Raw genomic sequence first — 25,406 nt, 5'->3', positions numbered from 1 at the left:
GCAGTGTTTAGCAGATGAGCAGAAATTACGCCTATGCGTAATATCGTATTTGGCCACCACTCCCTTGTTCTCCTGTGTCCCCCTCCTTACGCATCAAAAGTCCCTCGGCGGCCTCTTCTGGGTCGCAGGATTTGGGTTTCACTGTGCAGGCGCTAGCTCAACTTGCGTGCATCCCTCAGCACACGACCATGGACAAAGGCGCATGATGTCACAATTACATCATGTGTATGCACAGAGTGCTCCTGGCCGCAGTCACGCGCTCAGGGATGGGCGCAAGCCAGGCTAATGCCTGCACAGTGTAGCCTGACTCCTGCGATCAGGAAGAGGCTGCAGGGGGGCTTTAGATGTGAAAGGAAGGGGACACAGGAGAACGGACAGCTCAATATATATAAGCCGGCTCCCGTTTCTCCGAAGATTTTCAGCTCTGATATCCTTTAAGGAATAGTCTTATTCTGAAGCTGGCCTAGCATTTACCATTTATGCTCAACAAACATCAAAGTGGCTGCAGCTCTGGTACTTTGAGTCCGCCAGGAGGAAAGCGTGATATAAATGTTATTTGGCTTGTCTACTTTTTCTCTTGTATTGAGCATACATGGTAAATGCTAGGCCAGCTTCAGTTAGTACTGTTGTGGTACAGTGGTTAGGGTGCTTGCCCACCACACAGTGAGACCTGGGTTCAAATCCCAGCCAATGTGAGTTGGCTTTTATGCTACAAATCCTTAAAGGGAACCTAAACGGAGAAGGATATGGATTTTTCCTTTTAAAATAATACCAGTTGCCTGAATCGCCTGCTGATCATCCTGCGTCTCTAATACTTTTAGCCACAGCCCCTGAACAAGCATGCAGATCAGGTGCTCTGACTGAAGTCAGACTGGATTAGCTGCATGCTTGTTTCAGGGTGTGATTCAGCCACTATTGCAGTCACAGAGATCAGCTGGACTGCCAGGCAACTGGTATTGTTTACAGGAAACATCCATATCACTCTCAGTTAAGGTTCCCTTTAAGCAACCTAATGTTTCTATTGCATTGAGCATAAATAGTAAATGCTAGGCCAGCTTCAGTTAGTACTGTTGAGGTACAGCGTAGGTTTGGGTGCTTGCCCACCACACAGTTAGACCTGAGTTCGATTCCCAGCTATGGTATGTAAACTGGTTTTTGAAATAGTATAATTCCCTGGCAGATGATAGGTAGAAGGGTAGGAGGGAGGAGGGAAGCAGCTGTCCCTTAACTAATTAGTGTAGGCAGACAAGTGAGTGAAATGGCATAAGGAGCTTGCTTGGAGGAGGAAGGAGGGAGCGCCTCCAGCAGTGAGAGCAGTGTGTTTGGCAATAATGTGACTGCTGACTGTGATGTAGAGGGTCAAAGTTTTGCTCAATAGAGCATTATGGGGCGAATCGAACTTCCGCAAAAGTTCGCCTGGTGCAGGCGAACACAAACCCCCAAAGTCCGCCTGGAACCGTTCGCCGGTGAACAGTTCGCTACATCTCTACTCTTCACCCCAGTTAAAGCGAAACTGTAAATTCCTGAAAAACAGTTTCACTTAACTGGGGCTTCCCCAAGCCCCCAGCAGCTGTCCTGTCCCGCGGTCCTGCACAATCCTCCGTTCTCCCGCTGCCAGCTAGTTTCGATAGTCAACTGTACCTGCACGCTTACCGTTGACTAACAGTCTAGAAGAAGGGAAGAAGGGAAGCTAACTGGGGCGTAACTAGAAATCCCTGGGCCCCCCTGCAAAAAAAAAAATCCCCCCCCACCCAGTGCCTTTTTGGGGGGTAGGAGAGGTCGCAACATAAGAAGAGAGCGTGGCACAGATCAGCGGGGAGGGGGGACATTCCCCCCCCCCTCCCTCATCTCCTCGGGCACTCCTCTCAGCACTCCCCCTCCTACAATCATTAGAGGCAGCGGCAGGCTGTACACATACCTCCATCGCACAGGAGGTCTCCGATCAGTAAGTGCTTCATGTTACTTCCTGTGTAAACAGGGCCCTGAGCGGGCCCTAGAAGGGCCCCGGACCCCCTGCGGGGGCAGGGGTCGCATCTCCTATTGTTACGCCACTGAAAGCTAATGTCCATGCGAGCTGTCCAAGAAAGGGGAATGCTGTAAATGGATACACATGGAAGAGGGGGGTGGCAGATGGAATGGGAGGGGCTGCTGTACATGGATGATACACATGGAAGAGGGGGCTGCACATGGAATAGGAGGGGCTGCTGTACATGGATGATACACATGGAAGAGGGGGCTGCACATGGAATAGGAGGGGCTGCTGTACATGGATGATACACAGGGAAGAGGAGGGCTGCACATGGAATGGGAGGGGCTGCTGTACATGGATGATATACATAGAAGAGGGGGCAGTACATGGATGATAAACATGGAATAGGGGGCTGCACATGGAATGGGAGGGGGCTGCTGTACATAGATGATACACATGGGAGAGGGGGCTGCACATGGAATGGGAGGGACACTGCTGCACATGGATGATACACATGGGAGAGGGGGCTGCACATGGAATGGGAGGGGGCTGCTGTACATGGATGATACACATGGAAGAGGGGGCTACACATGGAATGGGAGGGGCTGCTGTACATGGATGATACACATGGGAGAGGGAGCTGCACATGGTGGGAGGGTCGCTGCTGCACAAGGAAGGGGAGTCACAACACATTTGGCCTAGGTGCAGAAAAAAGTATAACTTTAACTCAGGGATAAGATGGTACCTAAAGTGTTAGCTGCCTGTTCTGCTCTATAGAGTGGGGTAGTTGGGGACAAGCAGTTCATTCTGTATTACCAACAGGTATGGGGGAGATAGTGCAACTTATCGTGTCCAATGCAAAGGGATGAGAAACATACTACTTTGTCCTATGAAGGGAAGAGTGAGAGGGGTGCAGCCTGTTCTGTAATACAGACATAATAGGTAGGGGGCACAATAACACATCTGCATAATATAAATTCTCTCAGACTTGGTTTGGTAAAGTGTTTTTTAATCACTAACTGCAAGGTTATAAGGATATTAAAAAATAAATGTTCTTGATTTTATTCAAACTCTAGAGTAAACCCGCAATCACCATTAAATTTGGAGAGCTTCTCTGCAAATAACTTAAAGTGACAAAGAAAACAAATTTTCCCGGGGTTCTTTCCAGTCACAGCATTCTTCTGAGGTGGGTACGGGGTTCCGTCTGGTCACAGCGTTCTTATGAGGTGGGTCTGGGATTCTGATCGGTCATAGTGTTTTTCTGAGGTGGGTCCTGCTGGTTCAGCATTCTCTTATTTTACACATGGAGCAGTCTATATTGAGGAAACCATTCACGCTTATATCATCATCACCGGCTGTAGTTTGAGGTTCTGCGTCTCCACTGACAGACCGTTGTTGCTGAATGAAAGAAAACAGTGGAAAGAATTAATATTTATTGTTGCTAACGTTGAAGTATATTTTCTTTAGCACACTCAGTAGTAATGGACAGATGAGGCTGCTTTGTATTTATGAAATTTTCTGCAGAATCAAGGCGTTGGAACGACCCTGCCTGCCCCACTTTACCTAAAGTTATTGAGAAGTGAATATGAACTGTGAATATGAAATTATGTATGCTAACTCAGTTGGGCGAACTGAAAACACTATAAGTAAATGGAGGGTTTGGAATATTGGCCCACAAAGGGGAAATTATACATTTACAGGGCAAACTATAACTACTTCTCTAAACAACCACCAGGAGGTCTGGGAAGAGTAGTGAAGGTAGAGGAGAGTGATACTGTACAGTCACTGTACAATCACATATATGGCAATTTGTTTGATCTTGGTTTGGTTTTTATATGTTTTTTTAATATGGTTTTACTTTTCTATTTTCTCGTAGCACAGCGAATTTCATGACCATGTGCTCATTGTTCCCTAGCATTCCTAGACTTCTTAAATGGTGACGCTGCCCTAGAAAACCACGCATGCGCAGGACTGTCATGCCGGCCGCCGTGATGATGTGCAGCGGCACCGTTAACCACTTGAGGACCCACCCTTTACCCCCCCTTAAGGACCAGCGCTGTTTTAGCTTATCTGTGCAGGGTGGGCTGTGCAGCCCCCAGCACAGATCAGGGTGCAGGCAGAGCAACCAGATCGCCCCCCTTTTTTCCCCACTAGGGGGATGATGTGCTGGGGGGGTCTGATCGCTCCTGCCTGCCTGGGTGTTGCGGGGGGGGGCACCTCAAAGCCCCCCTCCACGGCGAAATTCCCCCCCTCCCTCTCCTCCCTCCCTTACCCAGAGATCCGAGGCTGCACAGGAACGGATCTGTCCTGTGCAGCCTCTAACAGGCTCCTGCCTGTCATGTGACAGCGATCTCCGGCCGCTGATTGGCCGGGGATCGCTGATCCAGTACAACGCTGCTACTGTTAGCAGCGTTGTACGAATGTAAACAAAGCGGATTATTTCCGCTTGTGTTTACATTTAGCCTGCGAGGCGCGATCGGCGGCCCGCAGGCTATTCACGGAGCCCCCCGCCGTGGATTGACAGGAAGCAGCCGCTCGCGCGAGCGGCTGCTTCCTGATTAATTAGCCTGCAGCCGGCGACACAGAACTGCGTCGCTGGTCCTGCTGCTGCCACTTTGCCGACGCGCGGTATGAGTGCGCGGTCGGCAAGTGGTTAAGGAAGTGTCGGGCCGACACTTGGCCCGGGTGTCGCCGGTAGTGAAGTCTGCAGGAGGACTGGGAGAGGAGCCAGGAGGACGCCAGGGGACCTCAAGGACTACGGTGGGCTGGAGGAAGCCCCAGGTAAGTACCAATTTCATTTATTTCTACTGCTCAAGGTCCCTTTAACTTCAGATCAGTTCATTTCATCACCCGAAGTTCGGCGATCCGCGTAACTGTAATTCGGCGTTCCAGCGGTTGCCAGACCCTGAATTACATCTCCCTCCGAGTTGCTACAATTCGGAGGAGGAATACTATTTAACATCGTGGCGGGTCGGCGTCTCGTATCGGCAGGCATTCGAGGGTCGGGTACTCCCTGTATTCGGCATATAAGATGCAGGGACTTTTTCTCCCCATTTTTTGGTGAGAAAAAGTGCGTCTTATGTGCCAAACAACATGGTACATTTGTCCCAGATTAAAATGCACTATAAATTACTTTTCTCCTATGTTGCTTACAGTAGGAAGTACAAATCTGACAGGTTTTGGAGTAGTCAATTTCCTTGTAAGAGTTCCAAATCATCAGGAAGCTAGTTTCCTACTTAGCTGCTCTACAAGATTTAAAACAGCAACAGAATGCACTGCTAGCTTGCAGGCTAGGGACAAGTCTGTACAGAACTTTGCCAGAACTGTTGCCCAAGGGATTGAGTAGTCGCAATCCCTAACGGGTGGTATTCGCTTTACGTTTGTACCAAGCTTAAGTCTACCCTCCTCCTGATCTTGCCTTTCGGAGTTGAACAATGCGTAGAGTTCAGGATTGCTTTGCTGCTATCCATAATGTGTATTTAAATAATTGTAAGCTTCTTACCCGGAGAAATGAGGGGCGACAGACGCAGCCAGTACAGGTCTTGCTAACACAACACATTGTGCCGTCATCCTTATCCGCTGGATCCTGCGCTGTGATGGAGGCTACGGTTAACCCCGCTATCAGGAGGAGCTGCAGCCAGTCCATTGTTGAGTGTGACAGAAGTGTGGCTGATCAGACTGTGGACTTTATACTCCAGGAATGGCTGAGGCCAACCTCTGGAACATACAGCAGAGCCATCCATCATCCTATGTAGGTCAGCTCAGTCACAAACAGAAGCGCCAGCCAGTAATTACACTAATAAAGTCATTTATTTTGCCACACGCTAAACAAACTCATGCAGTAAGATAAGACTTGGCTCAGCTTGGGAATACCTGAAAGCGTAAGTCCAGGCGGAAGCAAAAATTGTAAATAATAATTATATCAAGATCCCCACCCCCACCCACTTGAAGTCTCAAATATTACCTCCAGATTTATAACACCAGTAAATAACCACTTCTGAATGTACTACAATGGTGTCACACTTGCTGAAGTTAAATTGCAAAGCACGATGGGAGTTGAGTATCCGGATGGCATTGGGTAGCTCAGCATCTCCACCCCGGGACCAGCACTGTGGCTGACATTGTGCACTAGCCTAAAAACCCCGCCCCCTTCCCAGCCTCCAGCAGATGCAGGACCTGCCTATTGTCTGCACACACAGTGCCTCCTCTTAGAAGGCGTCATTGGAATTGACAACTAGAGAACTGTGATTGTGAGAGCAGATCGATAATCGATCAGTGTAGGTAGAGGACTGCTTTATCATGTGTTGCAGCAGAAGTACGTCAACAACGGCAGTTGCCATATTTCTTTTATGACAGGTGTACTGCAAGGCATTCTCATGTTCCACAGACATGGCACGTGGCAGAGCACATTACCTGCCAACCGCACCCGCATGCCACTCAGTATGGAATGTCTGACTTCCTGTTACAGCCCAATTTATTCACAGATGAGAGATGTCACTGGTCACAGGCACATCATGATCGTTTCACAAAACATCTCAATCAATTATCTCTCTGTGCATATTTATCTACTTTTCACTTCAACAATAAAATATTTAAAAGAAATCAGTCAAAAGAAGTTGTTTTTGTGACCTTAAAGAGAACCTGAGATCAATGTTATAGGAATATGTATTTTTACCTGGGGCTTCCTCCAGCATACATCCCAACTTTGAGAAATAAGAAAGAGGGACACTTAAAGAGGAACTCCAGTGAAAATAATGTAATATAAAAGTGCTTCATTTTTACAATAATTATGTATAAATGATTTAGTCAGTGTTTGCCCATTGCAAAAGATTTTAAATCCCTGATTTATATTCTGCCATTTATCACATGGTGACATTTTTACTGCTGGCAAGTGATGTGGCTGCTGCTTGCTGTTTTGGCAGTTGGAAACAGCTGTAAACAGCTATTTCCCACAATGCAACAAGGTTCACAGACAGGAAACTGCCAGAAGTACCTCGGTCCTCAGAGTTTCTTGTGGGAGGGGTTTCACCACCATATCAGTCATACAGCGCCCCCTGATGGTCTGTTTGTGAAAAGGAATATATTTCTCATGTAAATCAGCTACTGATTGGGATAAAGTTCAATTCTTGGTCAGAGTTTCTCTTTAAGCCATGCTCCGGCCACACCCCTGACCACGCCCCCAGCACCCCCTAATCATGCTCCTAGGGATAGGAGTGAGCCTGGGGGTGTGTGCTGCCGAGATGCGCAAAAGCCCCTGACTGTCTGCAACTGACCGGATTACCTGAATTCATAGCAGCAGAATGGAGGGGGAAACAGGATGGCGAAGAAGGCCACGGTCCTCATGGGGCTGAAGAAAGCCCCAGGTAAGTATAAATATGCCACAGTGTACCATCTCAGGTACTTTAAAGAGACACTGAAGCGAAAAAAAAATGATGATATTATGATTTGTATGTGTAGCACAGCTAAGAAATAAAACATTAAGATCAGATACATCAGTCTAATTGTTTCCAGTACAGGAAGAGTTGAGAAACTCCAGTTGTTATCTCTATGCAAACAAGCCATTAAGCTCTCCGACTAAGTTAGTCGTGGAGAGGGCTGTTATCTGACTTTTATTATCTCAACTGTAAGTGAACTATTTACTTTTCCTCTGCTAGAGGAGAGGTCATTAGTTCACAGACTGCTCTGAAAGACTCATTTTGAATGCTGAGTGTTGTGTAATGTGCACATATTATAGAATGATGCAATGTTAGAAAAAACACTATATACCTGAAAATAAAAGTATGAGAATATTTTCTTTGCTGCTAATCTTCTAGTAATTATTCATAGTACACAACCAATTCACTATATCGTATTTTTTTTTCGCTTCAGTGTCTCTTTAAGTCAATATATTCAAGATAGCTTTATTTGCCTTAGTTTTAATACTCTGTTTGCTTTTGGGTGTTAAAGGATACGAGTCTAACATTTTTATCCCTGCGATCGCTAGGGCCACAGTTTGGGGACCCAACGCAGTATAGATGCATCACTGTGCTGTTGCCTAGCAATGTTTCTGTACAGCACTGGGATCCCCACACTGCACCCCCTAGTGAACGCATCCAGTCACTACAGATGCACAGGCTGGTGATAATGGCTCGCTACATGCCCAACTAGTGATGAAATATGGCCTATGTGGCATCATTTTAACTGGGACAAGATGCATAATACATTGAGGTGTTTTATCACTTTGGTACCTGTCACGTGAAAATTAGGAAGAGTGAAAAATTAAAAATGTGTATTTTCTGTACAACCCCTGTAAAATACCTATAAAAAAACAATTCTTGGGAAAAAATTTTTTACTCACAGAAAACCTATTGCAGGTTGTTCCAAAAGAAACAATATATATGGATCACCGTAAAGGGAATGGGAATCTGAAGTGAAAATAAACTTATGATATAATGAATTGTATGTGATGTGTAGTATGGCTAAGAAATACAACATTAGTAGCAGAGATAGGAGTCTAATATTGTTTCCAGTACAGGAAGAGTTAAGAAACTCAGTTGTTATCTATGCAAAAGAGTTTATCTGAGCTCCAGGACTTTCAAAGTTGCAGAGAGCTCTGTCTTCTGAAGCTTATTATCTCAAGTACCTGTTAGTTTATTTTTTTTTCTTCAGAAGAAAGTTCAAAAGGTTGTCAGCCTGCTCTGTGAAATCATTTAGAATGCTGAGTAGTGTGTAAACTGCAAATATTAGAGAATGATGCAATGTTATAAAAAAAAACTATATAATTGAAAATAAAACTATGATACTATTTTCTTTGCTACTAATGTTCTATTAATTATCCGTACTACACATACAATTCATGATATCATTCTTTTTTTTCGCTTCAGTGTCACTTTAATGGCATTAGTAATAAAAAAAAAGTTATTGCTTTATCAATAGCGACACAGCTGAAATGCCAAAATTGTCAGGAAAAAGCCAAAAGAGGTAAAAACCCAGGAATGTCAAGCGGTTAACCACTTGAGGACCACAGTAGTGATGGGTCGTTCGCGAACGAGCCGGTTCTAAGAGCCGGCTCTTTGCTATGAACGACAAGAGCCGGCTCTCAGTTTTAAAAGAGCCGATGCCTCAGCCGCCCCACAGAGTTCTGCTTTGCTCTGTAATAAAGGGCGCCGAGGCATGCTGGGAGATGTAGTCCTCCTCTTGCAGCTTGTAGGAGTGTATGGGGCGGAGCAGAGCAGTAGCAGGAGGGATTGCCCCAGTCAGCGAAGCAGTCTGGAGTTGTCATGGAGACGGGGGTGGGGCTTTTACTCCAATTCTGAGTGGCGTTTAGTGATATTTAATAAAGAACCGATTGAGAGCCGTAAGAGCCGGCTCTTTAATGGGAGCCGATTCAGAAGAGCCGATTCTCTGAGAAGAGCCGGAATTCCCATCACTAGACCACAGTGTTAAGCCCCCCTAGTGACCAGGCCATTTTTAATTAAATAGGTCACTGCAGCGTTAAGGGCTCGCTGTAAGGTCGTACAACTCAGCACACAAGTGATCCCCCCCCCCTTTTCTCCCCACCAACAGAGCTCTCTGTTGCTGGGGTCTGATTGCTCCCCCATGTTGATTTTTTTTTTATACAAACATTTTTATTTTATTTTTTTTATAAAAAAACAGTATTTCTTTAAATATTTTCCCTCCCTCCCCCAGTCAGCCAATCACAGCGATCGGTGCCTATCGCCACCTATCGCTTCTGTGTCCCCCAGGGGGACAGCCGTGTCACACGGCTGTCCCCAGTACAGCGCTGCCTTAGTTCGCAGCGCTGCACTACCGTATTAGACGGCGGTTTTGCTGTCTAACGGTCTCCGAGCGGCAATCGCTGCTGGGAGACTGAAGGCTCCGCCTTCCAAGCAGGAGATGCGAGCAGAGCCTGCGAACGCTCTCCTGCTAGCCCTATAGAAGGTTGTTCACGCCAATTGGCGTGGAGCGGTCCTGGGGCTGCCGCCGCGTTCACGCCAATTGGCGTGGAGCGGTCGGCAAGAGGTTAAAGAGTCTCTGTACTGAAAAAAAAAACCTCTGGGGGGTACTGACCTCGGGAGGGGGAAGCCTCAGGGTCCCAATGAGGCTTCCCCCTCCTCCGTAGGTTGGGGGAATCCAGCGCTGGCTCCCCCGAAAGTCCCTCAACAAAGGCTGACAACGGTGCACTTGCGCGAGTAATACTTTCCTACCGCGATCCTGCGCAGGCGCACTAGTGGCTCTTCAGGAAAGGCGGAAATAGCTAAACCCGATTGTATCCGCTCTATTGCGCAGACACAAAGGACTAGCTATTTCCGCCTTAACCCAAATAAAGAGCCGCTACTGAGCCTGCGGAGGATCGCCGTAGGTAAATATTTACCTTGCCGCTGTTCCGTGGGACACATCGCTGGTTTGCCGGGCCACCGGAGGACGGGGGAAGCCTTGTTAGGATCCAGAGGCTTCCCCCTCCAGAGGTAAGTATCCCCCAGAGAGGTTTTTTTTTTCAGCACAGATTTTCTTTCTACAACTCTAGGATGGAAAAAAAGAAGTGACATATAATTTATTTTTTGACAGAATGTATTTTTTCCCCTTTATAAACACAGTGAAACTACCGACTGACAGACAACAAACTGATGGGCTCATTTCAACAGTTTAATGTGCTAAAAATAACCTTAAAGACTGGCAAGAAGCTGGCTGCCATTTTCATCACATAAATGTGGCAACAACAAGCAATGCAATAAGAAGGGAGTCACAGATCCCTGGAACAATACTTCAAATCAGGGGCGTAACTAGGGCCCACCGGGCCCCCCTGCAGAATTTCTGAGTGGCCCTCCCCCCCTGGGGCCTGCTCAGGGCCGTTTTGTGGGGGCTGGAGGGGTCGCAGCATGAGGGGAAAGCCATGGCCACAGTCGGCGGGGAGGGGGGACGTTCCCCCCCCCCCTCGGGGCTTTCCCCTCTGCGCTCCCCTCCAGCTTAAATGTATGTCCGGGCAGCGGCGGGCAGCAGACACATACATACCTTCCGTGCGCTCCAGCCTGCGTTCCTCTCACTAGCCTCTGACGCGACTTCCTGTATAACAGGAAGTCGCGTCAGAGACTAGAGAGAGGAACGCAGGCTGGAGCACACGGAAGGTATGTATCTGTCTGCTGCCCGGACATACATTTAAGCTGGAGGGGAGCGCAGAGGGGAGAGCCCCGAGGTGAGGGGACGTCCCCCCTCCCCGCCGACTGTGGCCACGGCTTTCCCCTCATGCTGCGACCCCTCCAGCCCCCACAAAACGGCCCAAGCGGGCCCCCCTGTGGGAGCAGGGACTGCAGGCCCTACTGTTACGCCAGTGCTCCAATGCTTTCCCATTCTGTGCTGTATATGAATTCCCTCCATCAAAGTCACGTCAAAGCATTGAAAGGCGGGGCAAAGCTTGTAGTTGATGAGGGCGTTCCCTGACGCAACCAGCAGCACCAATCAGCAGAATATCCTCCCATACCCTCCAACCAGCACAAGCAGAACCTTTAATGATTCATAGCTCACAACTGTCCCTCTTTTGAAGGGACAGTCCCTCTTTCGGAGTCCTGTCCCTCTTTCCTCCTCATTTGTCCCTATTTCAGGACTTTGTCCCTCTTTCTATGAAAAATGTGTTTAATTGGCTCTAAACTTTATCTCCATCTTTTAAACTGATATATTACTTATTTTCAAATGTTAATATGAAGGAAAATGAAGCAGGGTAGAAAGGACCAGTGTGGTTTGAGTTATAAAACAACATATTTTTCTTATGAAATCTTCATGGAAATCATGACTAGGGTTGTGCGGGGGCGTGATCGGGGCTGTGGCAGGGGCATGGCTTAAGTGTCCCTCTTTCTCATCTCAAAAAGTTGGGCGGTATGTTTAATGAGGAGGGAATGAGCATGATGGGAGTGGTGCTTGTTTCAGCTTATTATCCGTGTAAATCAGAATGGTGAATGAATGAGCTCACATGAGGCCTGGAGCTTATGTCACTCACTGAACTTTATTGACAGTGGCTGATTTTACATAATAAACAGTCCATTATAATAGTCTTCTCATTTTCTCCATTCTCCATTAGACTCTTGTCACTCTTTTCACTGTGATCATCACCAACTTCATTCTCTGTGTGACGCTTAAATTCTTCCTCCAAGTCCTGAACGTACTGAGAAGAGAAGGAGTAACACAGGTTGTCATTACAGCAATCATAATTAGATCATCATTATCCTACACTCATATAATACTGTACTGAGCCTTATATACATACACCACTGCTGTGTATCCAACATATGAAATACACATATAGGAGAAAGCCTAGTGGTTAGCATTGCTGCAGTTGTCAAACTAACCTGTCGCGAAAATCTTAAAAAATAAAACACATACAAATAAGAAGTACGTTTCTTCTAGAGTAAAATGAGCCATAAATTACTTTTCTCCTATGTTGCTGTCACTGTCACTTACATTAAGTAGAAGAAATCTGACATTACCGTGAGATTTTGGACTAGCCCATTTTCTCATGGGGGGGTTCTCAGTGTTTTCTTTATTTCTAAAAGCACTTGGTGAATGGTGGTTGCTCCGTCCAACTGCCAAAAAAGTGTGCAGCAAGCAGGGAGGTTGGCCAGCATCTTTGCATAAATCTTGTTCAGGGAATGTCTTTATAAAGAATAAAGGCCATGCTGAGAATCCCCCATGAAGAGATGGACTAGCCCAAAACCTGTCGGTAATGTCAGATTTCTACTACTTACTGTAAGTGACAACAACATAGGAGAGAAGTAATTTATAGCTCATTTTACTCTGGAGGAAACATACTTCTTATTTGTATGTGTTTTAAATTTTAAGATTTTCGCAACAGTTCCTCTTAACCACTTTACCCCCACCCGTACGAATTTCTCGGTCCCTTTTTCCATCCTTTAACCCCCAGGGACGGAGAAATCCGTACTTTCCGCGCTCCCGCCGCGCTCTCTCTCGTAAACACGCCGCCCGCCGCTAGTAAACACGCCGCCGCCGCCCGCTCGCCCGGAGATCAATGAACGGGAAAATCCATTCCCGTTCGTTGACCTAAGCCCCGCAATGATCCGCTGCTCTCCGATAGGCAGCGCGATCATTGTGAAAAAAAACAAACACAGCCTCCTAGTACTTCCTGCGAGCGGAAGGACGCTCGCAGGTCGCAATAAACAAAAAGTTACTGTTGCCATCTTGTGGCCAAATAGTAAAACTACACCCTAAGCATTTTTTACATAGAAATACATTAGTGTTACACAAAAAATTAACTCATTACCTCATTTTGTAATTAAAAAAAATTAAATTTACAATTAAAAAAAAAAACATAAATAGTTACCTTAGGGACTGAACTTTTAAAATATTTATGTCAAGAGGGTATAACACTGTTAATTTATAAACTATGGGCTTGTAATTAGGGATGGACGCATAACTGAAAAAAATGCACCTTTATTTCCAAATAAAATATTGGCGCCAAACATTGTGATAGGGACATCATTTAAACGGTTTTATAACCGGGACAAAAGGGCAAATAAATTTCATGGGTTTTAATTACAGTAGCATGCATTATTTAAAAACTATAATGGCCGAAAACTGAAAAATAATTAATTTTTTTCCCACATTTTTCCTATTTTCACATTAAAACACATTTAGAATAAAATAATTCTTGGCATAATGTCCCACCTAAAGAAAGCCTAATTGGTCTGGAACCCACAGGAGCGCTTTTGGCAGCGTTTTGGCAGCACTGCGATACGCTAGCAGTTTGCCAAAACGCTGGGCTAATGTTAATGGATGGGGCAACTTCCACAGGAGCGTTTGCGTTTCCCAGAAACGCAAACGCAGGACCTGCAGCATTTTGGGAGCGTTAGCGCTTCAATGTAAAGTATTGAAACGTTAGCTATCCCGCGGCTTAACGGGGGTCCCTTCACCCCCAAATCCCCCTCGATACACCTGGGGAGCGCTTCCTGGTTGGGGCAGGGCTAACCGCCGCAGCCCTGCCCCACGTGCGTCTGTCAGCGCGTATCTCCGCCTCTCCCTCGCCCCTCTCAGTCTTCCTTCACTGAGAGGGGTGGGGGAGAGGCGGCGATGCGCCGCTGATAGATGCGACTGGAGGCAGGGCTGCAGCGGTTAGCCCTGCCTCCAGGAGCGACCAAATGTACGACCAAGTGGTGCGGGGGGGGGGGGGAGTTTGGGGGTGAAGGGACCCCCGTTTAGTGGCGCGTATGCGGCGGTTTAGCAGGGGCACACATGCCCCTGCTAACTTTGAGCTCTAAAGCGAGATTTATTCTCGCTTCAGAGTCTCTTTAAAGGCCCATACTCACGGGGGACGGCCGTCGCCGCAACCGCGTGGCACGTGCGTGTTGCGGCGACAGTTCCCCCGTGTGTATGATGCGCGCGCCCCGAACCGTCGCCCGTCGGAGCTGTCGCCAGGCGATTGACATGTTCAATCGCCGGCTACAGTCGTCGCCGCAACCTCGCCGGAACTGTCGCTAGCCCCGCATGTGTATGCGGGCTAGCGACAGCTACCCACACACACCACACGGAGCTTCCGGCGGGGGGGAGGAAACTCGGCGACAGCTTCCGCAGCATCGCTAATCCCTCTGCTGCCGTGTGGATGCAGAGAGATTTGGCGACGAGCTGTCGCCGAACTGCCGCCGAACTGTCGCGCACACGCTCCCGTGTGCGGCGACAGCTACAATTGTACCCCCGTGGGTACTTAGCTTAAGACCTAGTGGGCGCAAGCCATGGAGTTAAGTGGTTTGCGCCCACACATCGTGCACAGCCCAGTGCAGTGTGCGCGCAGCCGGTAATAGTGCGCACACTATTACCGGTTGCGCACGCACTGCACTGCGCTATGCACGATGTAGCTTTGCGTGGCTATTACTGCCCGCAAAACTACTTTTCAGGCACCAAGTGGCTTTTTACTCCTATTTACTTACTTAGCACCGGTTAGTGAATTAAGCCCTTGATGTACCGACCCAAGCAATTTTTTCTGAGTTTTCAATCATTTTTTTCATAATTGGGGAAAAACTGACCACACGTGTGTGGTACATTGGTCAGATTTTTGAAATGTAATCAGTCAAAAAACTGTATTTAAATTCTTGAATTGAAAAGACATTTAAAAAGTTGTATGGTGTGCGGCCACCTTTAGGGCTAATACATTTTACTGCAACACGTAGACTGTTTGGTGCTAATCTGTGGGCTGCACTGCAGGAATTTGACAAGTGTGTGCCCCCCAGATACCAGAATTAAGCAACCATGTGCTACATATATCAGAACTGAGCTTCCATATGCCCCCCGATACCAGAATTAGATAGTTATTTGTACCATCATTAGGTAGCCATGTGCCCCCGAATACCTGAATCTGGTAGACATGCCTATAAATGTCATATTTAAGCCATAAATACTTGCACTGGGAAGTTTTTTCATGACAGATATCAGAAAAAGTAGCTATGTGCCCCAAGATACCAGAATAAAGTAGCCATGTACCCACATTTAAAAGAAATAGGAAGCCACGCCATGTGCCATTGAAATACCATCATTAAGTAGTCATGTTACCTCAGATATTAGAATGAAGCAGCCATATGTCAGGAATATGTACTGTATTTTTTGGACTAGAAGACTTACTTTTTCTCCCCCCAAAAGTGGGGAAAAAGGTCACTGCGTCTTATTGTCCAAATGCAGGGAGTTCCTGACTTGTGAATTCCTGTCAATACAATCCTCCAACCCGCCGCAATGTCAGGGACTCCCTGTACTGTACTGTGCCCATACAAAGGAGGACACGGGGACAAATAGAGGATAAGGGGACACAAAGGGGCATAGAGGACACATGGGGGACACAGGAGGACACAGGGAGACAACAAAACTTGGTGCGTCTTATAGTCAGGAGTGTCTTATAGTCCGAAAAATACGGTAGTCATGTGTCCCGCATATACCAGAATAAAGTTGTCATATATGCCCCCAGTTGTCATAATTAAGCAGCTATGTGCCCCTCAGATATTGGAATTAAGCTACCATTTGTACTCCAGGTATTAAGATTAGATAGCCAAATATGCCCAGATATTAGAATTAGGTAACCACTATGTGCTCGTCAAATAACAGAATAGGTAGCCAAGTGCCCCCAGATATTAGCATTAGGTAGCCATGTGCTCAAAAAATATCAGAATTAGCCAGCCTGTTCTTTCTCACGCACACCTTTAGACATCAGAATTAAAAAGCCATATGCCCCTTGATACCAGAGCTATTACACACATTACATTTTGTGTGGTATTTTACCAAGTTGAGTTAAAAAAAAAACTCGTTATCTATGCAAAAATGCTTGTGGACAGCTTGTGTCTGTCCGCTTTCCTGAAAAGTAAATAGAAGCTAAAACAGCTGAGAAACAGTGAGGTGAGAGTTCTAAATAATGAGGTTTTACTGCAGGAAAATTCAAAGGGTCCTTAATCCTGCATCTTTTTCAGCTTAAAAGGTAGAGCGTGGATTCTAAACAGCAACTGTGACAGTCTGACGCAATTAAATAAGGCTAGAAATCTGCACATACTGTAAAAATATGAGACTTCCTCCTATATGACTAATGTTCTATTTATCATTCCAAGCACACTTACAATTTATTACCTCATAAGTTCACTTCAGGTTCACTTTAAATTCAATCACTACATCCCACACCTTTCCAAAATACGTCAGGAGAAAAACTTGAATGCCTGCCTGAGCAAGCTCTCATGTTGTCAAAAAAGGTACCTTAGAATTAGCACTGCGGCATGGACACCCGTTACACCTGCTGCTCTGACAGCACATGGGCTGCGAAGCCAGATTCATTCCATTCTCCAGCATGGGCTCTTCGTAGGTCCTCGTTTCGGGCTGTGTTGGTATTGCAGGGCTCTTCTCTGAGGGTAACACCACCATCTTCTTCTCTCGATGAGCTGGTTTCACTGTCTTCTTCTCTGGATAAGCTGGTGTCACCGTCTTCTTATCTGGATGAGCTGATGTCTGTGTCTTCTTCTGTGGCTGAGCTGGTGTCACCGTCTTCTCTAAATAAGCTGGTGTAACCGTCTTCTTCTCTGGATGAGCTGGTGTCACCGTCTTCTCTAAATAAGCTGGTGTAACCGTCTTCTTCTCTGGATGAGCTGGTGTCACCGTCTTCTTCTCTGGATGCGTTGGTGTCACTGTTTTCAACTCTGGATGACCCAATGAGACTGTCTTCTTCTCTGGATGACCCGGTGTCACTGTTTTCAACTCTGGATGACCTAATGAGACTATCTTCTTCTCTGGCTGAGCTGGTGTCACTGTCTTCTTCTCTGGATGAGCTGGTGTCACTGTCTTCACCTCTGTTTTCGATAGTTCCTCTTTCACCACCCCTGGATGAGCCTTCGCCACCACCAGCAGAGTGACAGCAGCCCCCATCAGCAGGATTGCGCCCAGTCTCCCCATCGCTGTAGCCTCCCGTACACCAGAGTAGAGTCCCATCAGCACCTCATCTCATTTATATCACGCTGCACCCTCCACCCACACCCAGAGCTCCCTCATTATCTCTGAATCATCCCTGAAACCGACAAAGGCTTGTGCAGCTCTGCAGTGAAATCATCCAAAAAAAAATACAATGCAAACAATTGAAAAAGAAACTCCCTGGTTGTGCTATTTGTGTCCTCACCAAAATTATTTTTTTAATCCATATTTCCAGGCACAGCTGTCCTCCTAGTCCTGTGCATCAGTCAGTGACAGGAATTGTTTTCATCGATGGGGACGCTCCTTTACTACTTAGGTGATGTCAGACTTTCAGGGGTAGTGCACCCGGCCCTTTGAGATCAGTTTATTCTTTGTTGTCAACCTGAAAATAAATTTGTAGTGAAATAGTGAAAAAGGCCCTTCGAATGGGTACTTGCCTAGTTAGAGGAAAGGAGGAAAGCCTCAGGATATTCCAGATGCTTCCCCCTCCACCTTGCTGTTCCGGTGCTAGAATCCAGGGCAGTTTCTAGGCTAAATTGCACCCAGGGTGAGGGTGTAAAAATCGTGGCCCGTGGAGCTAGGTATAGGTGCCCGCAGTATAGGTTAGTTAGGTAGGTGCCTCCAGTATAGGGTAGCCCATATAGTTGCCATCGGTATAGGTTAGAGAGGTATTGGCCCCCAGGATAGGTTAGATAGGTAGCTGCTGCCCAGTATAGGTTAGATAGGTAGGAGCCCCCATTATAGGTTAGATAGGTAGCTGCCCCAGTATAGGTTAGATAGGTAGGCAGTGGCGTAGCTAAGGAGATATGGGCCCCGGTGCAAGGTTTACATTGGGGCCCCTCAAGCACTACATACATAACTATTGATACGGCCCACCAAAACCTTCCACAGTGTCAGAAGTGCAAGGAGGGGATGGGGAACAGATTTCTACTAATAAAAGCACCTATAGAAGTGTGTATTACCAGCATAGGACCAATAAAGAGCTAATTCTGTGGTTGAGGGTAGGCCTCATGGGGCCCCTCTGGCCCAAGGGCCCCGATGCGGTCACTACCTCTGCAACCCCTATTGCTACGCCACTGTAGGTAGGTGCCTCCAGTATAGGTTAGTTAGGTAGGTTCCCATAGTATAGGTTAGATAGATAGGTGCCTCCAGTATAGGTTAGATAGTTAGTTGCCCCAGTATAGGTTAGATAGGTAGGTGTCCTAGTATAGGTGAGATAGGTAGGTGTCCTAGTATAGGTGAGATAGGTAGGTGCCCCAGTAAAGGTTAGATAGGTAGGTTCCCCCAGTATAGGTTAGATAGGTAGGTGCCCCCAGTGTAGGTTAGATAGATAGGTTCCCCCAGTATAGGTTAGATAGGTAGGTGCCCCCAGTGTAGGTTAGATAGGTAGGCTCCCCAGTGTAGGTTAGATAGGTAGGTTCCCCCAGTATAGGTTAGATAGGTAGGTGTCCCAGTATAGGTTAGATAGGTAGATGCACCAGTAAAGGTTAGATAGGTAGGCTCCCCCAGTATAGGTTAGATAGGTAGGTGCTCCCAGTATAGGTTAGATAGGTAGGTGCCCCAGCATAGTTTAGATAGGTAGGTGCCCCCAGTGTAGGTGCCTCCAGCAGCTGGGGGAGCGGGCATAGCGGTGGGCATAATTTAGATCAGTAGAAAACAACTGATAATAGAGAGGACCGGTGTGGTTTGAATGATGAAAATACATCTTTTGATTCTGAATTTTTGCAATGCGAGGGGTGTGGTAGGATGGGGTTAGAGGTGTGGCAGGGGTGTGTCTTCAAGTATCCCTCTTTCTTATCTCAAAAAGTTGGGTGGTATGGAACAGGCAAACAGTGTCTGGAAGATATTGATTGCTTACCCAATCCATCACCAATCCATGTTGCATAGCTTAGGCCTAGCAAATAGTGATGGTCCAACTCACTGCAGCGCAGTTCATTGGGTGCACCTGAAAGGAAAACTGCCTGCATTGCGGTTCGTTGGCTAACTGAGGAACCCGCAAGCGAGCATTCGCTGTTTCAGGGGATTGTAAGCACCCAATGCCGATGTGAACATAGGTTCGGCCACCCAAACCACACCAAAAGTGTTCCGGCTGCTCTCGTTCATTCATTTAGTACAGGGTGTCAAACTCAAATACAAAGTGGGCCGAAATAGAACACCGTGACCAAGTCGCGGTCCGATCTCAATGTCTACTGCCCACCTTCCTCCCTTACAAAATTCCCTGTTGTCTAATGGCCCCCCTCTAACTCCTATACATTTCCCTGGTGTCTAGTTGTCCTCACTCCCAAATACATTTTTCTAGTGTCTAGTGGCCCTCCCCTATACAGTTCCTGGTGTCTAGTGCTTCCCCCCTCGCCATATGGCCTCCCTGGTGGTCTAGAATGCTCCAAACATAATGCAAATCTAGGAAACCACTTTAGGGCCAAATTTAATGGCACTGAGGGCCAGATTTGGCCCACAGGCTGGAGTTTCACCTGTATGCTTTAGCACAAACAAACTTCTCCCATTGGCCCATAGCCTATGTCTCCTGATTCTTCACTAAGGAGATATTTTTCGAACCTTTCCAATAAAATACTTTTAAAGCTCGCACCACACAAGAAAATATTCAAAATAAGTTTGATATCACTTTTTACATACTTTTTAGTACTTTTTCAATTATTATTATTTATACAGCACCAACATATTCTGTAGTGCTGTACAACATGCAAAACATACAACAATGTGGAGCATAGATAGATGAGCAGATCAACACACAGTACAATCAGTGACACAAGCACCGTTACATACACGGCCGGATTTGCCATAAGGCACTGTAGGCTCGTACCTGCAGGCGCCTGATGATGGAAAGGCGGTTCACTCTCCTCCCAGAGTGCCTCCTTCCCCCGTACAGAGTCCAGATGAGAGTGTAAATGAAGTTAGTGACCCTGCTCTCTGCATTCCACTAATGAGATCTACTTTCAGTCAGGGTCACCTCCAGCTACTAAGGCCCTGTTCAGACTATGTGCGTTCCTAGCCGTTTTTCCAGAACGCGCGTACAGGCAGACTTTGCGTATAGAGACGGCTACTAATGTTTTCTAATGGCCTCGTTCACATGTATGTGTATGAGAGGCATACGTTTCTCATCCGCATTGCTGCACGCAGTTTTGTGCGCCACGCACAGAAACGGACACAATTGAAAGTCTATGGATGCGTATCAAAAACGCGTACTATTGCGTATTAGTGTACGTTTCCCTCTGCGGTTCCCATTGTTTCCTGTGTGACGCACTTCCTTTCAACATGCAAAAACGCAATAGAAAACGCAAGAAAAACGCATATAAACGCATGTGTTTTTCAACTTGCGTTTTCTTTGCTTTTCTATGTGTTCTGCAAACGCTGACAGTATGAACAGGGCCTTAATACTGAGGTTCCTCTAGCTAAAGGTGGCCACTAACTGTCCAATTTCTAGTGAAGAATCGTTCGAGCGATCAGAATTTCTGTTCGGATTGGTTGTAATAATCTCAGTTGATGGGCACAATCGATTACGAAAATGTCGTCCGATTGGATTTTCATCAAACTAAAATCTGGATTTTCCTGTTGGTTGTGATAAACAGGAAGCAAAGATTGGTTCATTGATGGTGTAGTGAACGATTTTTTGTCCGATCACAATTTTCTGATCGCTTGAACGATTTCTCGCTTGAAATTGGATCGTTAGTAGCCACTTTAATACTTGGGGGCACGCTTAGCTACCTAATACTTAGGGGCATCTATGGCAGGCAGGGGAAGTAAGGGAGAATTGACAGCTGGGCCAGCCAGCACACTTTCAGTGCGGTTCAGTGGGTGTTTGTTGGTCCATGGAGGGTGAAGTCTAAGGTGCCAGGACATCTGCCTATAGGCTCCTGTAAGGTAAATCCGGGCCTGGTTACATACAATTGATGTGTAATTTGAATAACATCACAATCGATACTGATAGATGTTCATTTGATACATTTCAGAGAAACAGGAAACAAAATGGGGAGGTCCCTGCCCTTGCGAGCTTACAATCTAGGGTAGGGTAGTGCGGCAGAGACACTGGGGAGTAGATAAAGGGGTTAGCAGATGAGGCAGCGAGCTTTAAATTCTAGCTATAGCAAATTATAAGCTTGTCTGAAAAGGTGTGTCTTTATGGTACGTTTGCAATTTTCCAGGCTTGAAGCATGACAGCTAGGCTGTGGTAGAGAGTTCTAAAGGAGAGGTAACACTCGTGAGAAGTCCTGGATAGCCAAATGCTGGAAACTAGATAAGATGAAAAATGATCTCCGGGGAGAAAATGCAGTACAAAAAAGTTTATTTGATTTGGGCCATCATGTTCCCAACCTACAACTTTAGTATTGAGAATACCCAACCAATTATCATGTTTCGATACTTATGTGTCATACCGTCTGAAGTGTTTGGAAGTTCCTTGTTTAAGTTCTGTTTGCTCCACTCCCAAGATTTAACCCTTTTTGAAAAGCTGAAAGTCCTGGCTTTCCATTGCACCAGGTCCCGTGTCAGTGTAATAATCCGTTGCCAAGTTAAAATGTTTTGAAGGAGAGGTGTCCCCTGCACCTTGAGAGGTGAAGAGGCATACCTCCCAACATTTGACTTTTAGAAAGCAGGACACGTAGGCCACACCCCCAACCCCCTAGCCACGCCCACCAAAAAGTTTTTAAAGGGAACCAGAGACGAAGCACCCTTGTGTATTTCACCATGTATATCAGTAAGAACATTAGAGAAAACACTTACCATGCTCTCTGTTTCACCCTCACTGCTAAAAGTGTCTGTTATCAGCAGTCACAAGAATCCCAGACTGAGCAATTAAATCTGGCTTTGCTGGGAATGATTATTGCTGAGTCATTATAGCAAAGCCACAAGGGGGCAGGCTTGGGCTTGAAATAACACCACAGAAGACAGACTTAGCTATAATCTTTCTGTAGCAAAGCTAGACGGAGCAGCCTGACTTCTCAGTCGGGGATTCTTATCAGAGGTGTTAACATTAAGATTACACAGAGAACAATGAAACAAAGGGCAGATTAGGTGTTTACTGTCATGTTCCCACTGATTTATAAGGTAAAATACAAGAGGGTGCTTCATCTCTGGTTCTCTTTAAATACATTTTTTAATTAATAAATAATATTAATTACTCCCGAAAGGGGAGGCGCGTGAGGGTGCCAGTGGGTGGGGAGGAGGGTGAGGGTGGCCGTGGGTGGGCAGAAAGGAGAAAAAAACGATCGAGGCACCAGCCCGGGGATACAGTATGCGGCATGGATGGCCGACTCCATTAAAGGGGAACTGAAGAGAGAGGTATATGGAGGCTGTCATGTTTATTTCCTTTTAATCAATACCAGTTGCCTGGCAGCCCTGCTGGTCTATTTCTCTGCAGTAGTATCTGATTAAAACCAGAAACAAGCATGCAGCTAGTCTTGTCAGATCAGACTTATAAGTCTGAACCACTGAAACACCTGATCTGCTGCATGCTTGTTCAGGGGCTATGGCTAATAGTATTAGAGGCAGAGGATCAGCAGAGCTGCCAGGCAACTAGTATTGTCTAAAAGGAAATAAACATGACAGCCTCCATATACCTCTTTCTTCAGTTCCCCTTTAAATTTCTCCCTCCCTCCCTCCTAATATGCCCCCCAGTGTCCGTCCCCCCCCCCCCCCCCCCCCGCCTGCAGAGTAAAAAATGTGCAGCGGAGCGGGCTGTAAATCTTACCATTGCCTCTCCGTGCGTACCGGCATCTGGCTCTTCTCGCTTCCTGCTTCCTGTTGTGATGTCACAGGAAGCTGAGAAGACCAGATGAGATCCCGGTATGCATGGAGAGGCAATGGTAATGTTTACAGCCCGTTCCGCTGCACATTTTTTACTCTGCAGGCAGGGGGGGATACTGGGGGCACATTAGGAGGGAGGGAGGGAGAAATTTAATGGAGGCGGCCATCTATGCTGCATACCGCATCTGCGAGGAGGGCGGGACTAGTCTCATCTCCGTGACAAATGCACGCTGCCCAGTGACAGCGTGAGGGAGGGCTCAAAACGGAACTGCCATGGCGAAATCCTGGCATATATCTGGGCTGCTCCTTCATCTTAATAGAGTCTCCAGCCCCGGCCAGTAACACACAGAGAGAGGTCAGGAGGGTGTATAGCTTGTCTGCTCCTTCATCTTCTGTAATGAGACCTTTGCGACAGAAGACGACCTCCCAGAGGTGCTGCTGATCATCAATGTCGGGTTTGTCTGATACTTCTGCAACCATGCTTTGTGCAGCCAAGGTGCAGGGGACACTTCTCCTTCAAAACCCTTTAACCTGCCTGGCGTTCTATTAAGATCGCCAGGCAGGCTGCGGGAGGGTTTTTTTTTAATAAAAAAAAAACTATTTCATGCAGCCAACTGAAAGTTGGCTGCATGAAAGCCCACTAGAGGGCGCTCCGGAGGCGATCTTCCGATCGCCTCCGGCGCCCAGAATAAACAAGGAAGGCCGCAATGAGCGGCCTTCCTTGTTTTGCTTACATCGTCGCCATAGCGACGAGCGGAGTGACGTCATCGACGTCAGCCGACGTCCTGACGTCAGCCGCTTCCGATCCAGCCCTTAGCGCTGGCCGGAACTTTTTGTTCCGGCTGCGCTGGGCTCAGGCGGCTGGGGGGACCCTCTTTCGCCGCTGCTCGCGGCGGATCACCGCAGAGCGGCGGCGATCAGGCAGCACACGCGGCTGGCAAAGTGCCGGCTGCGTGTGCTGCTTTTTATTTGAGCCAAATCGGCCCAGCAGGGCCTGAGCGGCAGGCTCCGGCGGTACTGGACGAGCTGAGCTCGTCCAGACCGCCCAGCAGGTTAACTTGGCAACGGAGCATTACTCTGACACGGGACCTGGTGTAACGGAAAGCCAGCTTTTCAAAAAGGGTTAAAGGGGAACTGAAGAAAGAGGTATATGGAGGCTGTCATGTTTATTTCCTTTTAGACAATACTAGTTGCCTGGCAGCTCTGCTGATCCTCTGCCTCTAATACTATTAGCCATAGCCCCTGAACAAGCATGCAGCAGATCAGGTGTTTCAGTGGTTCAGACTTATAAGTCTGATCTGACAAGACTAGCTGCATGCTTGTTTCTGGTTTTAATCAGATACTACTGCAGAGAAATAGACCAGCAGGGCTGCCAGGCAACTGGTATTGATTAAAAGGAAATAAACATGACAGCCTCCATATACCTCTCTCTTCAGTTCCCCTTTAAAGCTTGGTAGTGGAACAAACTTAAAGGGGCACTACAGAGAAAAATTGTAAAATTTAAAATATGTGCAAACATATACAAATGAGAAGTACATTTTTTCCAGAATAAAATGAGCCATACATTACTTTTCTCCCATGTTGCTGTCACTTACAGTAGATAGTAGAAATCTGACAGAAGTGACAGGTTTTGGACTAGTCCATCTCTTTTTAGGGGATTCTCAGGGATATATTTATTTTCAAAAGCACTTAGTGAATGGCAGTTGCTCTGTACAGCTGCCAAAAACCTGTGCAGAAAGCAGGGAGCCTGGCCAGCATCATTGTTTAAATCCTTTTTAGGGAATATCTTTATAAAGAATAAAAGCCTTGCTGAGAATCCCCTATGAAAAGATGGACTAGTCCAAAACCTGTCACTTCTGTCAGATTTCTACTGCCTACTGTAAGTGGCAGCAACATAAGAGAAAAGTAATTTATGGCTCATTTTACTCTGGAAAAAACGTACTTCTTATTTGTTTGTTTGCACATATTTTACATTTTTCGCCATAGTGCCCCTTTAAACAAGGAACTGCCAGACTCTTCAGACGGAATAATACGTAAGTACCCATGTTTCATACAGCCATAAGGACATTTTCCAATCATCCTATATTTTTGCGTCAAGATTAAGTGAAGATATATAAAGTATTTTTTTATGAAGTTTCATAAATGTATAGATAAAGTCATTTTCATGGCGTATTTTATAAAGCACTGGCTACCTTATTCTCAGGTCTCCGAATTCTCTTCCTGGAGATTACTCATCTGCGGAATAACAGCTTATATTGTACATAAT

General features: G+C 46.6%; 1 protein-coding gene and 1 long non-coding RNA gene across 2 annotated transcripts; both read right to left on the bottom strand.

The window, feature by feature from the left end:
• Positions 1-2,961: 2,961 nt before the first annotated feature.
• Positions 2,962-5,627, bottom strand: LOC137519566 (uncharacterized). Its single transcript, XR_011021013.1, has 2 exons — positions 5,472-5,627; positions 2,962-3,367 (listed from the first exon to the last, which is right to left on the bottom strand). It is a non-coding gene; the product is annotated as an uncharacterized lncRNA (long non-coding RNA).
• Positions 5,628-11,926: 6,299 nt separating this feature from the next.
• LOC137519565 (P-selectin glycoprotein ligand 1-like) lies at positions 11,927-17,458 on the bottom strand. The gene is made up of 2 exons (XM_068238538.1): positions 16,676-17,458; positions 11,927-12,104 (listed from the first exon to the last, which is right to left on the bottom strand). The coding sequence occupies exons 1-2, from the start codon at positions 17,399-17,401 to the stop codon at positions 11,946-11,948; spliced, it is 885 nt and encodes a 294-aa protein (XP_068094639.1). The 5' UTR covers positions 17,402-17,458; the 3' UTR covers positions 11,927-11,945.
• Positions 17,459-25,406: the final 7,948 nt, after the last annotated feature.

The sequence above is a fragment of the Hyperolius riggenbachi genome, chromosome 5, assembly GCF_040937935.1.
Source record: "Hyperolius riggenbachi isolate aHypRig1 chromosome 5, aHypRig1.pri, whole genome shotgun sequence".
Taxonomy (NCBI): Eukaryota; Metazoa; Chordata; class Amphibia; order Anura; family Hyperoliidae; genus Hyperolius; species Hyperolius riggenbachi.
Note: the sequence above shows the minus strand (reverse complement) of the source record. Positions and strands in the feature narration are given on the sequence as shown.

What these genes read in the sequence shown, in the direction of transcription:
- LOC137519565 (XM_068238538.1), bottom strand. Translation starts at nt 17,401, where the DNA reads ATGGGACTCTACTCTGGTGTACGGGAGGCTACAGCGATGGGGAGACTG. An exon ending in GCCGCAGTGCTAATTCTAAG is followed by an intron (nt 12,105 to 16,675) that starts GTACCTTTTTTG and finishes TTCTCTTCTCAG; the next exon opens with TACGTTCAGGACTTGGAGGA.